Source organism: Natator depressus, chromosome 14 (assembly GCF_965152275.1).
Source record: "Natator depressus isolate rNatDep1 chromosome 14, rNatDep2.hap1, whole genome shotgun sequence".
Classification (NCBI taxonomy): domain Eukaryota; kingdom Metazoa; phylum Chordata; order Testudines; family Cheloniidae; genus Natator; species Natator depressus.
The window spans coordinates 37,617,533-37,631,170 of record NC_134247.1 but is presented as its reverse complement, the minus strand read 5'-3'; the positions used below and the strand labels follow the sequence as shown (position 1 = coordinate 37,631,170).

The 13,638-nt window shown below is 55.2% G+C and overlaps 1 protein-coding gene across 1 annotated transcript; it reads left to right on the top strand.

The window, feature by feature from the left end:
• Positions 1-5,271: 5,271 nt before the first annotated feature.
• RACK1 (receptor for activated C kinase 1) lies at positions 5,272-13,373 on the top strand. The gene is made up of 8 exons (XM_074971382.1): positions 5,272-5,503; positions 7,333-7,504; positions 8,760-8,907; positions 9,785-9,880; positions 10,384-10,494; positions 11,539-11,679; positions 12,316-12,426; positions 13,241-13,373. Exons 1-8 carry the CDS (start codon positions 5,395-5,397, stop codon positions 13,304-13,306), a joined length of 954 nt encoding a protein of 317 aa, XP_074827483.1. The 5' UTR covers positions 5,272-5,394; the 3' UTR covers positions 13,307-13,373.
• Positions 13,374-13,638: the final 265 nt, after the last annotated feature.

The window sequence follows — 13,638 nt, the reverse complement described above, 5'->3', positions numbered from 1 at the left end:
CAGTCTCGCCCCCCACTCCCCCCATCAGCAGCAGTAGGAGTTTTTGTCTGGGAGGGGACTCAGTGCTAGGGGTTGTCGCACAGGAGTGGGTGAGGGGCAGCGCTTACCTCAGGGGTGGGCTCCCCAGAAGCAGCAACATGTCCCTCCCTCCCTCAGCTCCTAGCTCCGTGCACTGCCTCCGCCTGCAGACACCGCCCCCGCAGCTCCCATTGGCTGCGGTTCCCAGCAATGGGAGCTGCGGAGCCAGCGCTGGGGCGGGGGCAGCGCGCAGCGCTAGGAGCTGAGGGAGGGACGTGTCACCACTTACGGGGAGCCACAAGGAGCCGGGTAGGGAGCCTGCCAGCCCCACCAACCCCAGCACCAGCAGGGGTTCTGGACTACTCCTGCCCAAGATTTAGTCAGGGGTATATAGTACAAGTCATGGACAGGTCACAGGCTGTGAATTTTTGTTTACTGCCCGTGACCTGTTCATGACTTTTACTAAAAAAAACCTGTGACTAAAATGTAGCCTTACTTGTGAGGTATCATATGAAAACTCATAATTTTCTGGTCATTATTGTCCTGGTAATATATGTGTGGCAACTCTGTGTGTGTGAAGTGATAAGATTCCCCTATATGGTGTTGTTAACATGTGTTCAAAACCCCACAGTACTGTCCAAAGAGAAGGTGGCAAACAGGTCTGTCCTAAACGAAAGAACATGTGCTCTGCTTCATTTGCATTTGAGCAATAAACAGAGTTATCAAGCAGAAGGGGAAAACAAAGGAAGTTCAAACAGGTGAAAAAAACAGCAGGGAACATTCTTCTACATAGACACTCTGGCTCCTGGTACTCTGTTTTTCAAGAGGGGGACTGAAGCTATGAAAAGAAGGGACAAACATCCCAAAACACTCCTCTGTCTTTTATCACATTCACTGCACCTGAAGAGACAAAGGAAGCATTTACTGGGAGAGGGAGTCCTGACCTAGATGGTTTGGTCAGTAAGGATGCTGAAAGCATGTGGTGAGAAACTTTTCTTGAATCTAATATAGTTTGTTAAGTTAGGCATTAGTAAGTGTTCTATCTTTATTTTTCTTTTATGCCTCATGACTTGTAGTCACTTAAAATCTCTCTTTGTGGTTAATAAACTTGTGTTATTGTTTTATCTAATCCAGTGCACTCATGTTGAAGTGTCTGGGTACCTCCATTTGGGGTGACAATTTGTGTGCATATTATTGCCTTAAAGGAATAACGAACTCAAGCTATTTGCGTTGCCCAGGAGAGGGCTGGGGAATAAAGGACTTTCATTTCTGGGGGAAGATCCAGGACTGGGAGTGTGCTGGGGTCACCCTGAAGTATGACTAGGGCTGGTAAGAGCCAAGGTGTGGCTCGCTGACCACAGCACTTACAGAGGCTTATTGGAGGCTGTTTGTGAGCAGTCCAGGCTAGAGGTTACAGCAGCAAGGCAGTTTAAAGGGCACCCCAGGTTACAGGGCAGGGGTGACACTGCTACTCATTAGTCTGGATTGTACCCTGGCATGTCACAAGTAGCTTGGTCTCATTCTAGTTTCAGGGGGGGTAGGGAGGGTTCTGGTGGTATTTGGTGGTGGTAGCCTGTGTGATGCAGTTTCTCCATGATCTAGTGGTCCCTTCTGGCTCTAAACTCTTGCTCAGTGCCCATGGCAAAGCCACATCTGAATACTGGATAAGGACTGAGAAAGAACCTCCATGGAGATTACAGTAAGGTAGCGTTTCTCAAATGCGGCCACCAGGGTTTTTCTTGTGGCCACAGCCTCCTGGGCAGTGATTTGGGGGGACGGAGGGATGGGACAAAGCAGTGCCCCCCCCCAGGGCCACCAGCAGGGTCTGGGCCCTGCCCCCCCTCAAGTCACAAATGCCAGAGAAGCAGGCAGCCAGTGAGAGTTCCCCACCTTTCCAGGAGCAATGGGGCTCGGGCTTCTTGCGTCAGCCCTGGGGTGGCAGACGGCAGGCTACAGCTGTGAGGCTCCAGGCTCCGGCCATGCAGCGGCAGGCTCTGTCTCCCGGCCGCAGGGCTTCAGGCTCTGGCCCTGGCCTCACCATGACCCCCATCACCCCTGGCTCCCACTGCCTCCTCTGGCTCTGGCCTGGTCCAGGACTCCGACAGCAAGGCTTCAGGCTCCGGCCCTGGGCTTCAGCCAAGTGGCAGAAGGCTCCGGCCCTGGACCACAGCCATGGGGCCCCAGGATTCAGGCGCCGGTCCCAGGCTCACCACCATCCACATCGTCTCTGGCTCCTGATGCCTCCCCTGGCCCCCATGCATCCCCCCATCGCCTCTGGCCCCGCTGCCTCCCTCCCCACCTCCCCAACCAGGGCTTACCTGGCTTGCCAGGGCTGAGTAAGTCTGCTGCGAAAAGTGATGTTTGTTAATATCACCTTTCACAGCAAACTTAGTAGCAAGCTGGGAGGCTGTGAAAAGTGATATTAACAAACAGACAAATATCACTCTTCACAGCCACAGACGTACTAGCTAGTAAGTCTAAAAAAACAACAACAACAACAAAAAAGGACAAGAACATGCAAAGCACCTTATTTGTGTTTCTATTCTGTTTAGGTCCAGCAAAGAATAGAGACAACTGTACAATACTTTTATTATTGAGTCTGCAAAAAATACTCTTCATAAATACATTACAATGATTTGGGCATGGATATGTGCATATTTATTTGTTTTTCCTAAAATTAATTATTTTAGGAAAAATGATCAGAGTGGCCACCAGCAAGAGGCCACCAAAAGATTTGTTGTGAGAGCCCCACTAGACCATATTCCCCTTTGCAAGCCAGGAACAGAAACAAAGAGGCCTAATTCTCACACCGCTGCTCTAACCACTCGTTCATTCTTCCTCCCACATCTGGGAGTAGGAATTTGGGTGCTGACTCCTAGGCCTTCTGCTCTAACTAGTAAAACATACTTCCTCTCAAAGTCAGGAATGGAACTCAGGAATCCTGCCGCCTAGTTCTGTCTTATTCACTGGACCATGTTGTCTTCTCGAGACCACCAATAATCCTGGCCATGACGGTCCACATCTAGAACCTCAAATCACAACTCCTTGCACTGGTAGAGAGTGGATAAGCCGCCTCGGATCAGAGCTGTGGCCAGATCCTTCATTCTGAGGCCAGATCCAAAATCAGATGGGAGTTCAGGCCAGATTTACAGAGGTATTTAAGCTTCTAAAGATTGCAGAGTACTGCCTAACTCACATAGGGACATTTGAAATCCACGCAGACACAAGGATAGTCAATGGGAGTTCAGCCCCTAACCTACGTAGGTGCTTTTGAAAATCCCAGTATGCACCTACCTGCGCCTTTTGGCACCTTTGAAAATCTGGTCCTAAATTTTGAGTCTACTTGAGGTTATAGGTAGAGAGATCTTCATGCTGACCAGGCACTGTATACACCCAGCTCCTAATGGGCCATGAAAGATCAGAGAGCCCCTGGGGCATGTTGGTAAATTTCACAGGAAGCAGACGAAATGTGATCTGGGCAGAAGCACTCTGTGTAACCTTAAAAGCTTGTTTCTCTCACCACCAGATGTTGGTCCAGTAAAAGATATTACCTCACCACCTTGTTCCTCCAACTTTTCATCTTGCATTTGCACATATAAAATTCCAAATGTTGACATAGCAACCCCCTGTATTTGCATGTTTCTTGTGTGCCTATGTCTCTCATCCCCCAAAATTTCACCTGCAAAACTCTGAATAAGCAGATGTTAAATCCTGAATTGCAAAAAACTCGTCACATTCAAAACCTTGAATATGAATGTATGTCACGCTAAATTTGTGCCTATTACTTCCTACACTGTTTCATCTGAACCCTAAGGCTCTGATCAAATGCAGGGTTGTAGGCATATAAACTTCGAAATTTACACATGTAAATTCACGGGAGTTGGCGTGAAGAATTGGGTGTTCAGGTGTTAAAGAAGGCTAATTTGTAGGGGGTGTACATAATTCAGTGGTTCATGCATGAAATTCAGGGGTTCACCTTTGCTAATTGCTGGTGTTAATATGAGCAAAATTTGCTACTTCATGGGTATAAATTCACAGGGTCTCTTATGCTAATTTGTGTGGTTGTCAGTGCAATTTAAAAGTGACTGTTCATAGAAATTCTGGGGTTCAAGTTGCAAATTCAGGAGTTCATCTATACCAATTTGGGGGGGGGGGGACAATGCAAATTTGGAAGTTTATGTATGAAAATACAGAGGGAGTTATATGCACATTCCAGGATTTCTGCATGCAGATTCAAGGGTTCACCTGTCCCAATTTGCGCTTTTGTAAGTGTGGAAATTTGGGGCGGGGGAAGTTAGCCCAGCCACTTCCTAGGTTCCCCTATGCAAACATGGGAAAGGTGCATGCCAAATAAATACATAAATAAATCCAAAGTAGGGGTTGTGCATTCATGCTGGTATTAAGGATTACATGTGCCAGTTTGGGTGGGGTGCAAATTCTGAATTTTCCACGGGTCATATGGGGGATTCTACACAAGCAAACGTGCTGGACTTTTACGTGCAGATCCCGTTTTTCCAGACCGTGGGGATCCCTGGTGCTTAGACTCTGCATCATTAAAGACGCGCTGCATTGAGAGCCCAGCTCCTTAGCCCAGCCACGTGCAAGCCGCTCACTTTCTGGGGCTGCCCTTAGACCTGCCCAGCTTGGTAGCCCCTCCAAGCAAACAGGCTGTATCTGGGCCCCGCCAGCCGCAGCGCCACCCGGCGGGCCCAGACTGTACTTGTCTCTTCAGGGGCTAGACTAACTGCCCGTTCTCTATGCTGTACAGATAGGAGAGGGTTGTACGGAAAGCACAGACATGGCCGCCTCCAGGTTGTATCCCCCCCTAAAGCCGCCGCCATTGCCACGTTGCGTCTGTATTTCCAGCACGGCAGAACATACGGGCATTTCCCATGGGGGTCGCCATGATACATTCCGTATACAGGCCGCCATATTGTGCTCATACGGGTACCAACCTGAGGCACCGCCCTGTTGGATCAAGCTAAGGGCGCCGCCGTATTGGATTCCTTTGAGGAATATGAGGATTTCTCAGAAATGTCGCCATCTAGGGGCCTGTACAGACGTCACCATATTGGATTCGTCTGATGCACATGAGCTTTCATCATAGACGCCACCATATTGGATCCATTGGGACCATGTAGCCACGAAGTTGAATACCTACATGGGCGCCGCCATATTGCGACCCTCTCCTGCCGGCGGCCATATTGACATACAGCCGCGCAGAGGGAAGGCTATTTCCGCTTCCGGGTGACGTCAGCGCTTCCTTTCTCTCTGGGCCGCTAGCTGAGCGAGAGGACGGGACGGGTCGGGCCCGCCGCCGAATCCGCCTCCATCCTCCTTCCCCGCTCGAGCTGAGCCCCCCGCGCCGCCGCCGCCATGACGGAACAGATGACCCTGCGCGGTACCCTTAAGGGCCACAACGGCTGGGTGACCCAGATCGCCACCACCCCGCAGTTCCCGGACATGATACTGTCCGCCTCGCGCGGTGAGCGCCGTGGGCCAGACCAACCGCCCCGCCGCGGGGTGGGGTCCGGGGGGGGGAAACCATCTTATAGTTGGGAGGGCGCATTGTCAGGCGGCGCTCGCGGGGGTGGGGGGCGCGGAATGGAACCGATTCACCCACGATGGGGGGCGCGGTGGGAGGTTCTATATCTTCAGGTGTGGGAGGGGGGATGGGTGAGACCATCTGGTAGTCACCCGGGGCGGGAGGTTGGTCACTGCAGAGGGGAGGACATGGGAAGAAGATCCCATCTCGCTGGGGGGGGAGGGGGGGTCATGGGGAGACCAGCTCTCACTCGTGGGGGCAGGCAAGGGAGGGACCATCTCAGCCATGGAAGGGGGAGGATCGATCCCAGGGGAGGGGGATGGACCAACCGCGGGGGGGCGAAGTCAGTGTCATCCCGGCAGGGGGGGAGGGCACAGACGTGTGTACCTGAGGAGGAGGGGCAGGGCAGGGGGGGTCCAGCTATTGGGGGAGGGGGGGACAGGGGTGAATAACAGGCTGTGGGGGGAGGGGTAATTCACTAACTCCTTGGGTGGGGAGGTGGCAGCGAGGACTCTGGTCTGGGGCTCCGGACACCTGGGTTCAATTCCTGGCTCTGGCTCCTATTTCCCTTCTCCTTCCCCCCAACCAGGTGGCACCACCTGTCTGTCCTGGGGCACTTCCCACCTGGGGCTCTCTGAGTGCTTCTCGATCTGGGGGGGGGGGCTCTTGTCCTGTTGTTATGGCTCCTTATGATTCTCTGCAAATCAGGGCTGTGGCCCATCTCGGTTTTCCTGTCGGTGATGGGGTGCTTACCCCATCTCGCGGGGGTGACTGGAAGGGTAGAACCCAGTGAGAGGCCCTTGGATACCACGGAGATGGGGGGGTCTGGTGTATAAGGGCCTTAGATAGATACACTGGAGGGGACGTGCTGCAGGAGGCTGGGAAGAGGTTTTAGGCCTAAATACCATAGCCCAGGGGTTAACTCAGTAGAAGGGATGGAGGGGCATACCCATGATGCGGCCACAGGGGCAACATTGGGGCTTTGCAAGCCCAGCCCCCCTCCGCCTTGAGCTGCCACAGGCAGTAATGACCCAGTTTGTTGGCAGCTCAGCTCAGGCACATTCCCCCCTGCCCTGCGCATGGGTCCCTGGGAGCATCCCTGTCAAAGCATCAGTATCCACCTCCGGTTCCGCCACTGGGCTGCTCGATGCCTCCTCTTCCCAGCCCTGATGATTAGACTTGGCTCATCCACTGACCCTTTCCGGGGTCTGATGACATGTCCTGCAATGATGAAGGGATGCCGGGAAGGAGCGTGAGTGGAGCCCTTGGCTGTGGGAGGCAGGGCTGGGCTCAAGGGAAGCCTGTGGCTATAAAAATAGAGGGGGGCGGGGGGTGATTGGCTGGCTCAGGGTGCAGGGTGGGATATGAGATCTTTTCCTCTCTAGGGGGTGCCGGCTTCGATCCTGTCCCAGGTTGGGGGACTGGCTGGTTCAGGGATGTGGGATCTTTCTCCTCTAGTTGACGCTGATCTGCTCATAAATGCAGATACAAGGAATGGGATACAGGACCTATCTTCTCTAGGGGCACTGGCTCCAGTCGGGCCCCAGGTTAGGGGGTGACTGGCTGTGGGGGGGCGATGAAGTAGGATACAAGGCCTTTCTCTTAGCAGCACCAGTTTGGATTTAGCCCCAGGCTGCGGGAACTGGTGGGGAATAGGCTGTGGTGTATTTGGCTCTGGGCTCGGGCCACAGAGGCTGCTCTCCTGGGAGGAAATGCCTGTTGCGGGGGGTGACTGGCTGACTTGGACTCTCCCTGCTCCCTCCACGCAGACAAGACCATCATCATGTGGAAGCTGACGCGGGATGAGACCAACTACGGGATCCCCCAGCGCGCCCTGCGTGGCCACTCACACTTCGTTAGCGATGTGGTCATCTCCTCAGACGGGCAGTTCGCCCTCTCTGGCTCCTGGGACGGCACCCTGCGGCTCTGGGACCTCACTACGTGAGTGACGGGTGAGGGGGCACCGTGGCCATCAGATGGGCACCCTTCGCAGAGCGAGCATCTGTGCGGAGGAGGGTGGGAGCGCAAAGGGGAGAGGATCCCATGGGTGGCAGAGTCAGTCGGGCTCTTCTCAGCCACATGTCCTGTCTGCCCTGCCCATGGCAGCTCCCCCTAGTGGAGAGGGGCTGGTGTGCCAGGGAGGGGAACTGGCTGCCCACCCCAGAGTCCCTTGGCTTGCTAGGTTTCAGAGTAGCAGCCATGTTAGTCTGTATTCGCAAAAAGAAAAGGATTACTTGTGGCACCTTAGAGACTAACAAATTTATTTGAGCATAAGATTTACAGCTCACTTCATCGGAGCTCACGAAAGCTTATGCTCAAATAAATTTGTTAGTCTCTAAGGTGCCACAAGTACTCCTTGGCTTGTTGTAGCTCCCCTTAGTGGTGCCCTAGGGTAGTGTTTCTGTAATGGGCAGTCACAACCCCCAGGAGGGGTCATGGAAGGCAGTTGGGGGGTGGGGTCATGAGGCATTGAAATTCACAACTTAAAGCAAAACCAAAGATTGCTCCCCTACGCACCTTTCCCCTTCCAAGTCAAGTGTTCTCTGTCGATGTCTGGAAGCACCCCAGTTATGTATACAGGCTTAGTGGTGTCGACCCTTTATTTATTCGTTCATAGTCAATGTCAGGAGGGCTGCAGATGTTTGACATCAGATCGGGGTCTTACACTGCTGCAGAAGCTGCTGCAGGGAAATGACCAGTCCAGGTTCTAAGACCACAAATGGGGAGATTTCCTGCTGGGGGCTGGATTGGCTCTACCCAGTGGCAAGACATTCCTGCTTCCAACTGTTGGGGCCTCAGGGTTTTCTGAGGTGCCCCCCTCTCCTCCCAGTCCCAATGATTAGACCTGACATGTCTGCTGACCCCCCAGGGGTGTGATGACATGTCCTGCAATTATGATGGGACAGAGGGAGAGATGGGGAGGTGTTGCGCTCTCCTTTCGCTTTTTTCCCTCCTGTCGCCCCAAAAGAGACATTATTCACAGTCCTTCATTCTGTTTAACAGCCTGCCTGGATCTTCCTCTGATCCATCCCTTTGCATCTGGCTGAGCTACCTCCACTGCTGCTGGGTCCTGGGTTCCCCTTCGTGCTTAACGTCCCGGCTGCTTTCTGTCCCTGGTGTGTGTTTATGACTCAGTGGGGTGCAAGGGGAGGTTCCCATAGCCAGGCTGGGAGTGACTTAGTCTCTTCCCTTGCAGAGGTACCACCACCCGCCGCTTTGTGGGCCACACCAAGGACGTGCTGAGCGTGGCCTTCTCGTCCGACAATCGCCAGATCGTCTCGGGCTCCCGGGACAAAACCATCAAGCTCTGGAACACACTGGGCGTCTGCAAGTACACAGTGCAGGTGAGGCATAGGACGGGGCTGCTGAGCCATGGGGTGGGTCAGGCATCTGCTCTAGTTCCCGCTTGCCTCCCAGAACCGGGGATAGAACCCAGGAGTCCTGATTCCCAGGCCCCTGCTCTAACCCACTAGTCCCTTCCCAGAACTGGGGATAGAACCCAGGAGTCCTGACTCTGTCTTATGCTCCTCACTGTTTCTCTTCAGATTTGGTGATGGTAACAACCTACTTGCATTCTGAATGTGACCCTAATGAACTGCTGCTCTGGTGGTGGGGGGGGGGGGGGGCCTCTGAAGTCTTGCAGGGCAGGGGGTGGTTGGCAAACAGCTGGCTCAGAAGTGCTGGGGGATGGGATCTGGGAAGGGGAGGATTTATATGGCCTTGGTGAAGAAGATGGCCTCTGGGTCTTCGGGGAAACCCCTCTGAGTTAAGCTGGATTTGGAAGCATCTCTGCAATTGCCTCGTGTCTCCCCTGCTGGGAACTGGTCCTGCTCCCAGCTGTCACGGATTCAGGGCTCTCTGCTGCCCTCCCATTCCCAATGATTAGATCTGACACGTCTGCTGACCCCTCGGGGCCTGACGACATGTCCTGCAATTATGATGGGATGCAGGGAGGGCTGGCAAAGCCCTGGAAGGCCAGGGGTTTGGGCAGCAGCTCACATGGGGGGTCAGCAGAGTCCTGGATAGTGGGGAACGGTGAGGGGCAGTGAGCCTAGAACAGTTTGGGTAGAGCCCCCCAGGGTCTAGGGAGATGGGTGGGCAGTGGACATCAGAGCTCCGGGTAGAGTGGGAGATACCTGGTCTCCGATCTCTCCTTGTTCTGACCTCAATGCCGTTCTGACTTCCCTGAGTCACCTGCCTTCCCCCCCTTTCTCTCCCCAGGACGAGAGCCACTCGGAGTGGGTGTCCTGCGTCCGCTTCTCCCCCAACAGCAGCAACCCCATCATCGTCTCCTGTGGCTGGGACAAGCTGGTGAAGGTGGGTTTGAGGCTGTGGTGTGCTGCAGAGGTTTGGCTCCCCCTGCTGGTCCGGGGCTGCTTCATGCAGGGAAGGGCATGGACCATTGATGGGGTCTTGGCCTGGGCTGCGATTGTTTGTGTTCCCACTCCCAGTGGTGCTGGGTTGGAGCATCTGAGCAGACATCTGGGAATTCGCATTGTCCCGCAACTGCTCGGTTGCCCTGGGGTTAGGGGATAGACTGTGGGTGGATGATCTCTTGGTTGCTTTTTGGTGGTGGAGGGGGCATTTCAGCACTAGGGATTCGTGTCTCGTCTCCGCGGCCTGCTGTCCTGTCCTCGAGACGCTGGCGTCCTACCCTGTGGGTGGGTTGGTCTCCAAAGAAGCAGGCGCTTCATTGCTGGGCTGCTGAGGGCCATAAAAAGTGACGGGAAGGGGGGATTTCGGCTGCAGAGGGTCGGTGGCCTGGGAGATTCTCGAGCTCAGACTGGGTGATCACGTGGTACTCTTCTCCCACCCCCCAGGTGTGGAACTTGGCCAACTGCAAGCTGAAGACCAACCACATCGGGCACACCGGCTACCTGAACACCGTGACAGTCTCTCCCGACGGCTCCCTCTGCGCCTCCGGCGGCAAGGTCCGTTCCCAGCCCAGTTCGAGTGGGGATCCAGGACTGGGAGGCACGGGTGGGATGGACAGCGGGATCGAGGGACTGGATCGAGGTCCCTGTCCTCCTTGGGTTCTGTCGGCCTTGAGGGGTCATAGATCTCAGCTGAGCTACCCCCCACCTGGAGGCTGGGGGACGTTGTCTGTCTCTGTCTGTCTCTCTCTTGGCCTGTGGGAGCGGGGCTGAGCCGTGATGAAACCCACTGAGTTTCTGATTGCGTGTGCGTGCGGAAACCCAGAGGCTGTTTCTGAGCTGCCCCCGCCCAGCTCTCCCTGGGCTGATGGGGATTCACTCCAGCTCAACTGGATTCTAGTGGTTGGGCAGCCGCTGTGCTGAGATGGCTGCTTCCTTGTGCTCCTCTCTCTTTATCCGCCTGTCGTCTCTTGCCTTCCACTGACGTTATGAGCTTTTGGGGGGCAGAGAGCTCCCTTGTCATTCACAGCAGCATCCTCTGTGCCCACACAGACAGAGGCACGTTATTGATCCCTTCACCATGCTGCTGCTAAACTCCCCTTGACTCGCTGACCAATATTGGCTGCAACTCCAGTTTCTTACAACCACCATCAAAGCTCTGTGTGATCAACCACCCTGATCCTGCCTGTTCCCCTCCACCGCTGCTTCCAATCTCATTCTACCCTGTCAGAGTCTCACAAAGCCACCGGACAGCCACTCTGAGCCCCTGCCCAAGTCCACATGGCCCCATCTCTGCCTAAGGGGAACTTTGTTGGTTTTGAATCTGAGAAGTTTGTTACTCCCCTTCCCCTCATCTCTGAGTCTCTCAGTACAGGGCCTGTCCTTGGGCATCAGGGAAGTACATAGCAGGCAATAACAAATATTAGTTACCCTTTCTCTCGGTGCTATCCTGCAGCAGGGAGTGCCACTGGTTAAAGGTTTGCTGCCTGACCCCCGAGGTGTGTCATTTCCTTGGTACAAGTGCAGGCTGCTGGCTGGTTGGTTATGGGGTGGGTGTGGGAGAGGGACTCTTTCTCCGGCTGACGCTCTTTCTTCCCCCAGGACGGCCAGGCCATGCTGTGGGACCTGAACGAGGGCAAGCACCTGTACACGCTGGACGGCGGTGACATCATCAACGCCCTGTGCTTCAGCCCCAACCGCTACTGGCTCTGCGCTGCCACCGGGCCCAGCATCAAGATCTGGGTGAGCGGGTGCCCTCTGCTGGGCGGGGATGGGCCTTTCAGGGGACTTCACCCCCTTTTATACAGAGCGTACAGCCTGGGATTCCTAGGGGCCGCTCCCCTGGAATTCCCTATCTCCGTGACTCCTTTCCGTAGGGCACAGAGATTCATTCTCTGTCTCCTTTCTATAGGGAGTAGGGACCAGGTGTGTGTAGAGGACACACCTCTGGGAGTCGTGTCTGGTGTGCTTCCTTTATATAGGGAACAAGGCTTATGCTTTTCTATAGGGAATACCCAGAGAGTTGCCTTCCTTGCCTGTTTCTGTAGCCCCCTGGTATGTGGGGTGAGGCCGTGCTCTGATACCTTGGGGTCTGGAGCCCCCAGGAGATGTGGGGTGAGGCCATGCTGTGGGGTTTGTGCGTCTGGAGCCCCACAGGGGCTGTGAAGGCCAAGAGGCCATGCTGTGATGAAACGTCATGCCGACTGACTGCATCTCCGTGCTGAAACCCAGAGGCTGTTTCTGAGCCAGCTCCCAGCACCTGCCCTGATGTGGGCACAGTTGGGAAGGGGTTCCATGGCCCTCCCGGGGCGGGGGGGTCCTGGGTCAGTGAGTCCCAGCAGGGGTCCTTTCTCTGACCTTCTCCCCTCTCCCCTGCAGGACCTGGAAGGGAAAATCATCGTGGACGAGCTGAAGCAGGAGGTGATCAGCACCAGCAGCAAAGCCGAGCCGCCACAGTGCACTTCGCTGGCCTGGTCCGCGGATGGACAGGTAATGGCCCTTTAACATCCCACCTCCCTCACCCGGGGGGAGGGGTTGGGAACTCAGTGCCAGGGCAGAATCTTAAAGGGCCGGGGCCAATATTTCAGTGGGGGCGGAGGTGCCCTATGCATCCTCACCACTGGCCCCACAGGGCGAAGGCAGCCAAGGGACCTGCTCTTGGCTCAGCCTGTGGGAAGGTGGTCCTGTGAACCACTCCACTTCTCACACCCCATGGGAGAGCAGATGTGCCCATGAGCACCCGAGCCCCTCCTTGCACTGACAACAGCCCTGATACCTCCCAGGGCCTCGCGTTTGTCGTCCTCCCTGCCAGAAGACCTGAGCCCTCTCTGCCTCTGTCCCTGCCGCCATCCCAATCCTTCCCATGGTCCATCCACTCCAGCCCCCTGTCCAGCATGGAGCCCAGCCCCTCCCAGCCTCCAACCCTCTCCTAGCAAGAGATTCAGCCCCTCCAACATCACCCCTTTCTTGTCTCCACCCGCCTCCCTATCCTCCAGCACTGCTGCTCCTCCCCCCCTGCAAGAGACCTGAGCCCTTGCCTTCAGCCCCTCCCAGCCTCCACACCCGCCAGCTTCCTGGCCCTTCCCAGAGCGCCATGTCGCTGATGGGCTGAGGCCCAGCCCTTTCTCCCGGCCCCCTAACAAACCCTGTCGCCACTTTCCCGGCTGGGCACTGGCATCAGGCGAGGGAGCTTGAGCCCCTCCCAGACGCAGGCCCTCAGTCTGGCTGTTCTCCTGGGGGCTGATCTGTCCCCAGGCCAGCTGTAGCTACCCTGTTACTGATGCATCTTTTCTCTCCTCCCCAGACCCTGTTTGCTGGGTACACAGATAACCTGGTCCGCGTCTGGCAGGTCACCATCGGGACCAGATGAGAGCCCACCCACAGGACGCAGCCTACCTTTGTGTAAAAATATTGAATAAAAAGTGCATTTTGGAGGTTGGGGATTGTTTGGGTGTCATCTTTGCCATACGCGCCTGTCTATGGCAGCTTGAACTTTCAAGGAAGCGTGGCCCAGAGCCTATGGACCTAGCCCCAGGTTCAGGTCCCTGGGTCAAATCCTTGCTCTGCCAGAGATCTGGAGCAAGTCCCGTAGCCCTGGATTTGTAAAGGTATTTAGCCTGCGTTGCATTCGGTATTGTGAAGCCGAAGGGTAGAGGGTTTTCAGGCATCTAAAAATTGCAACTACACACCTGGCATGGGCAG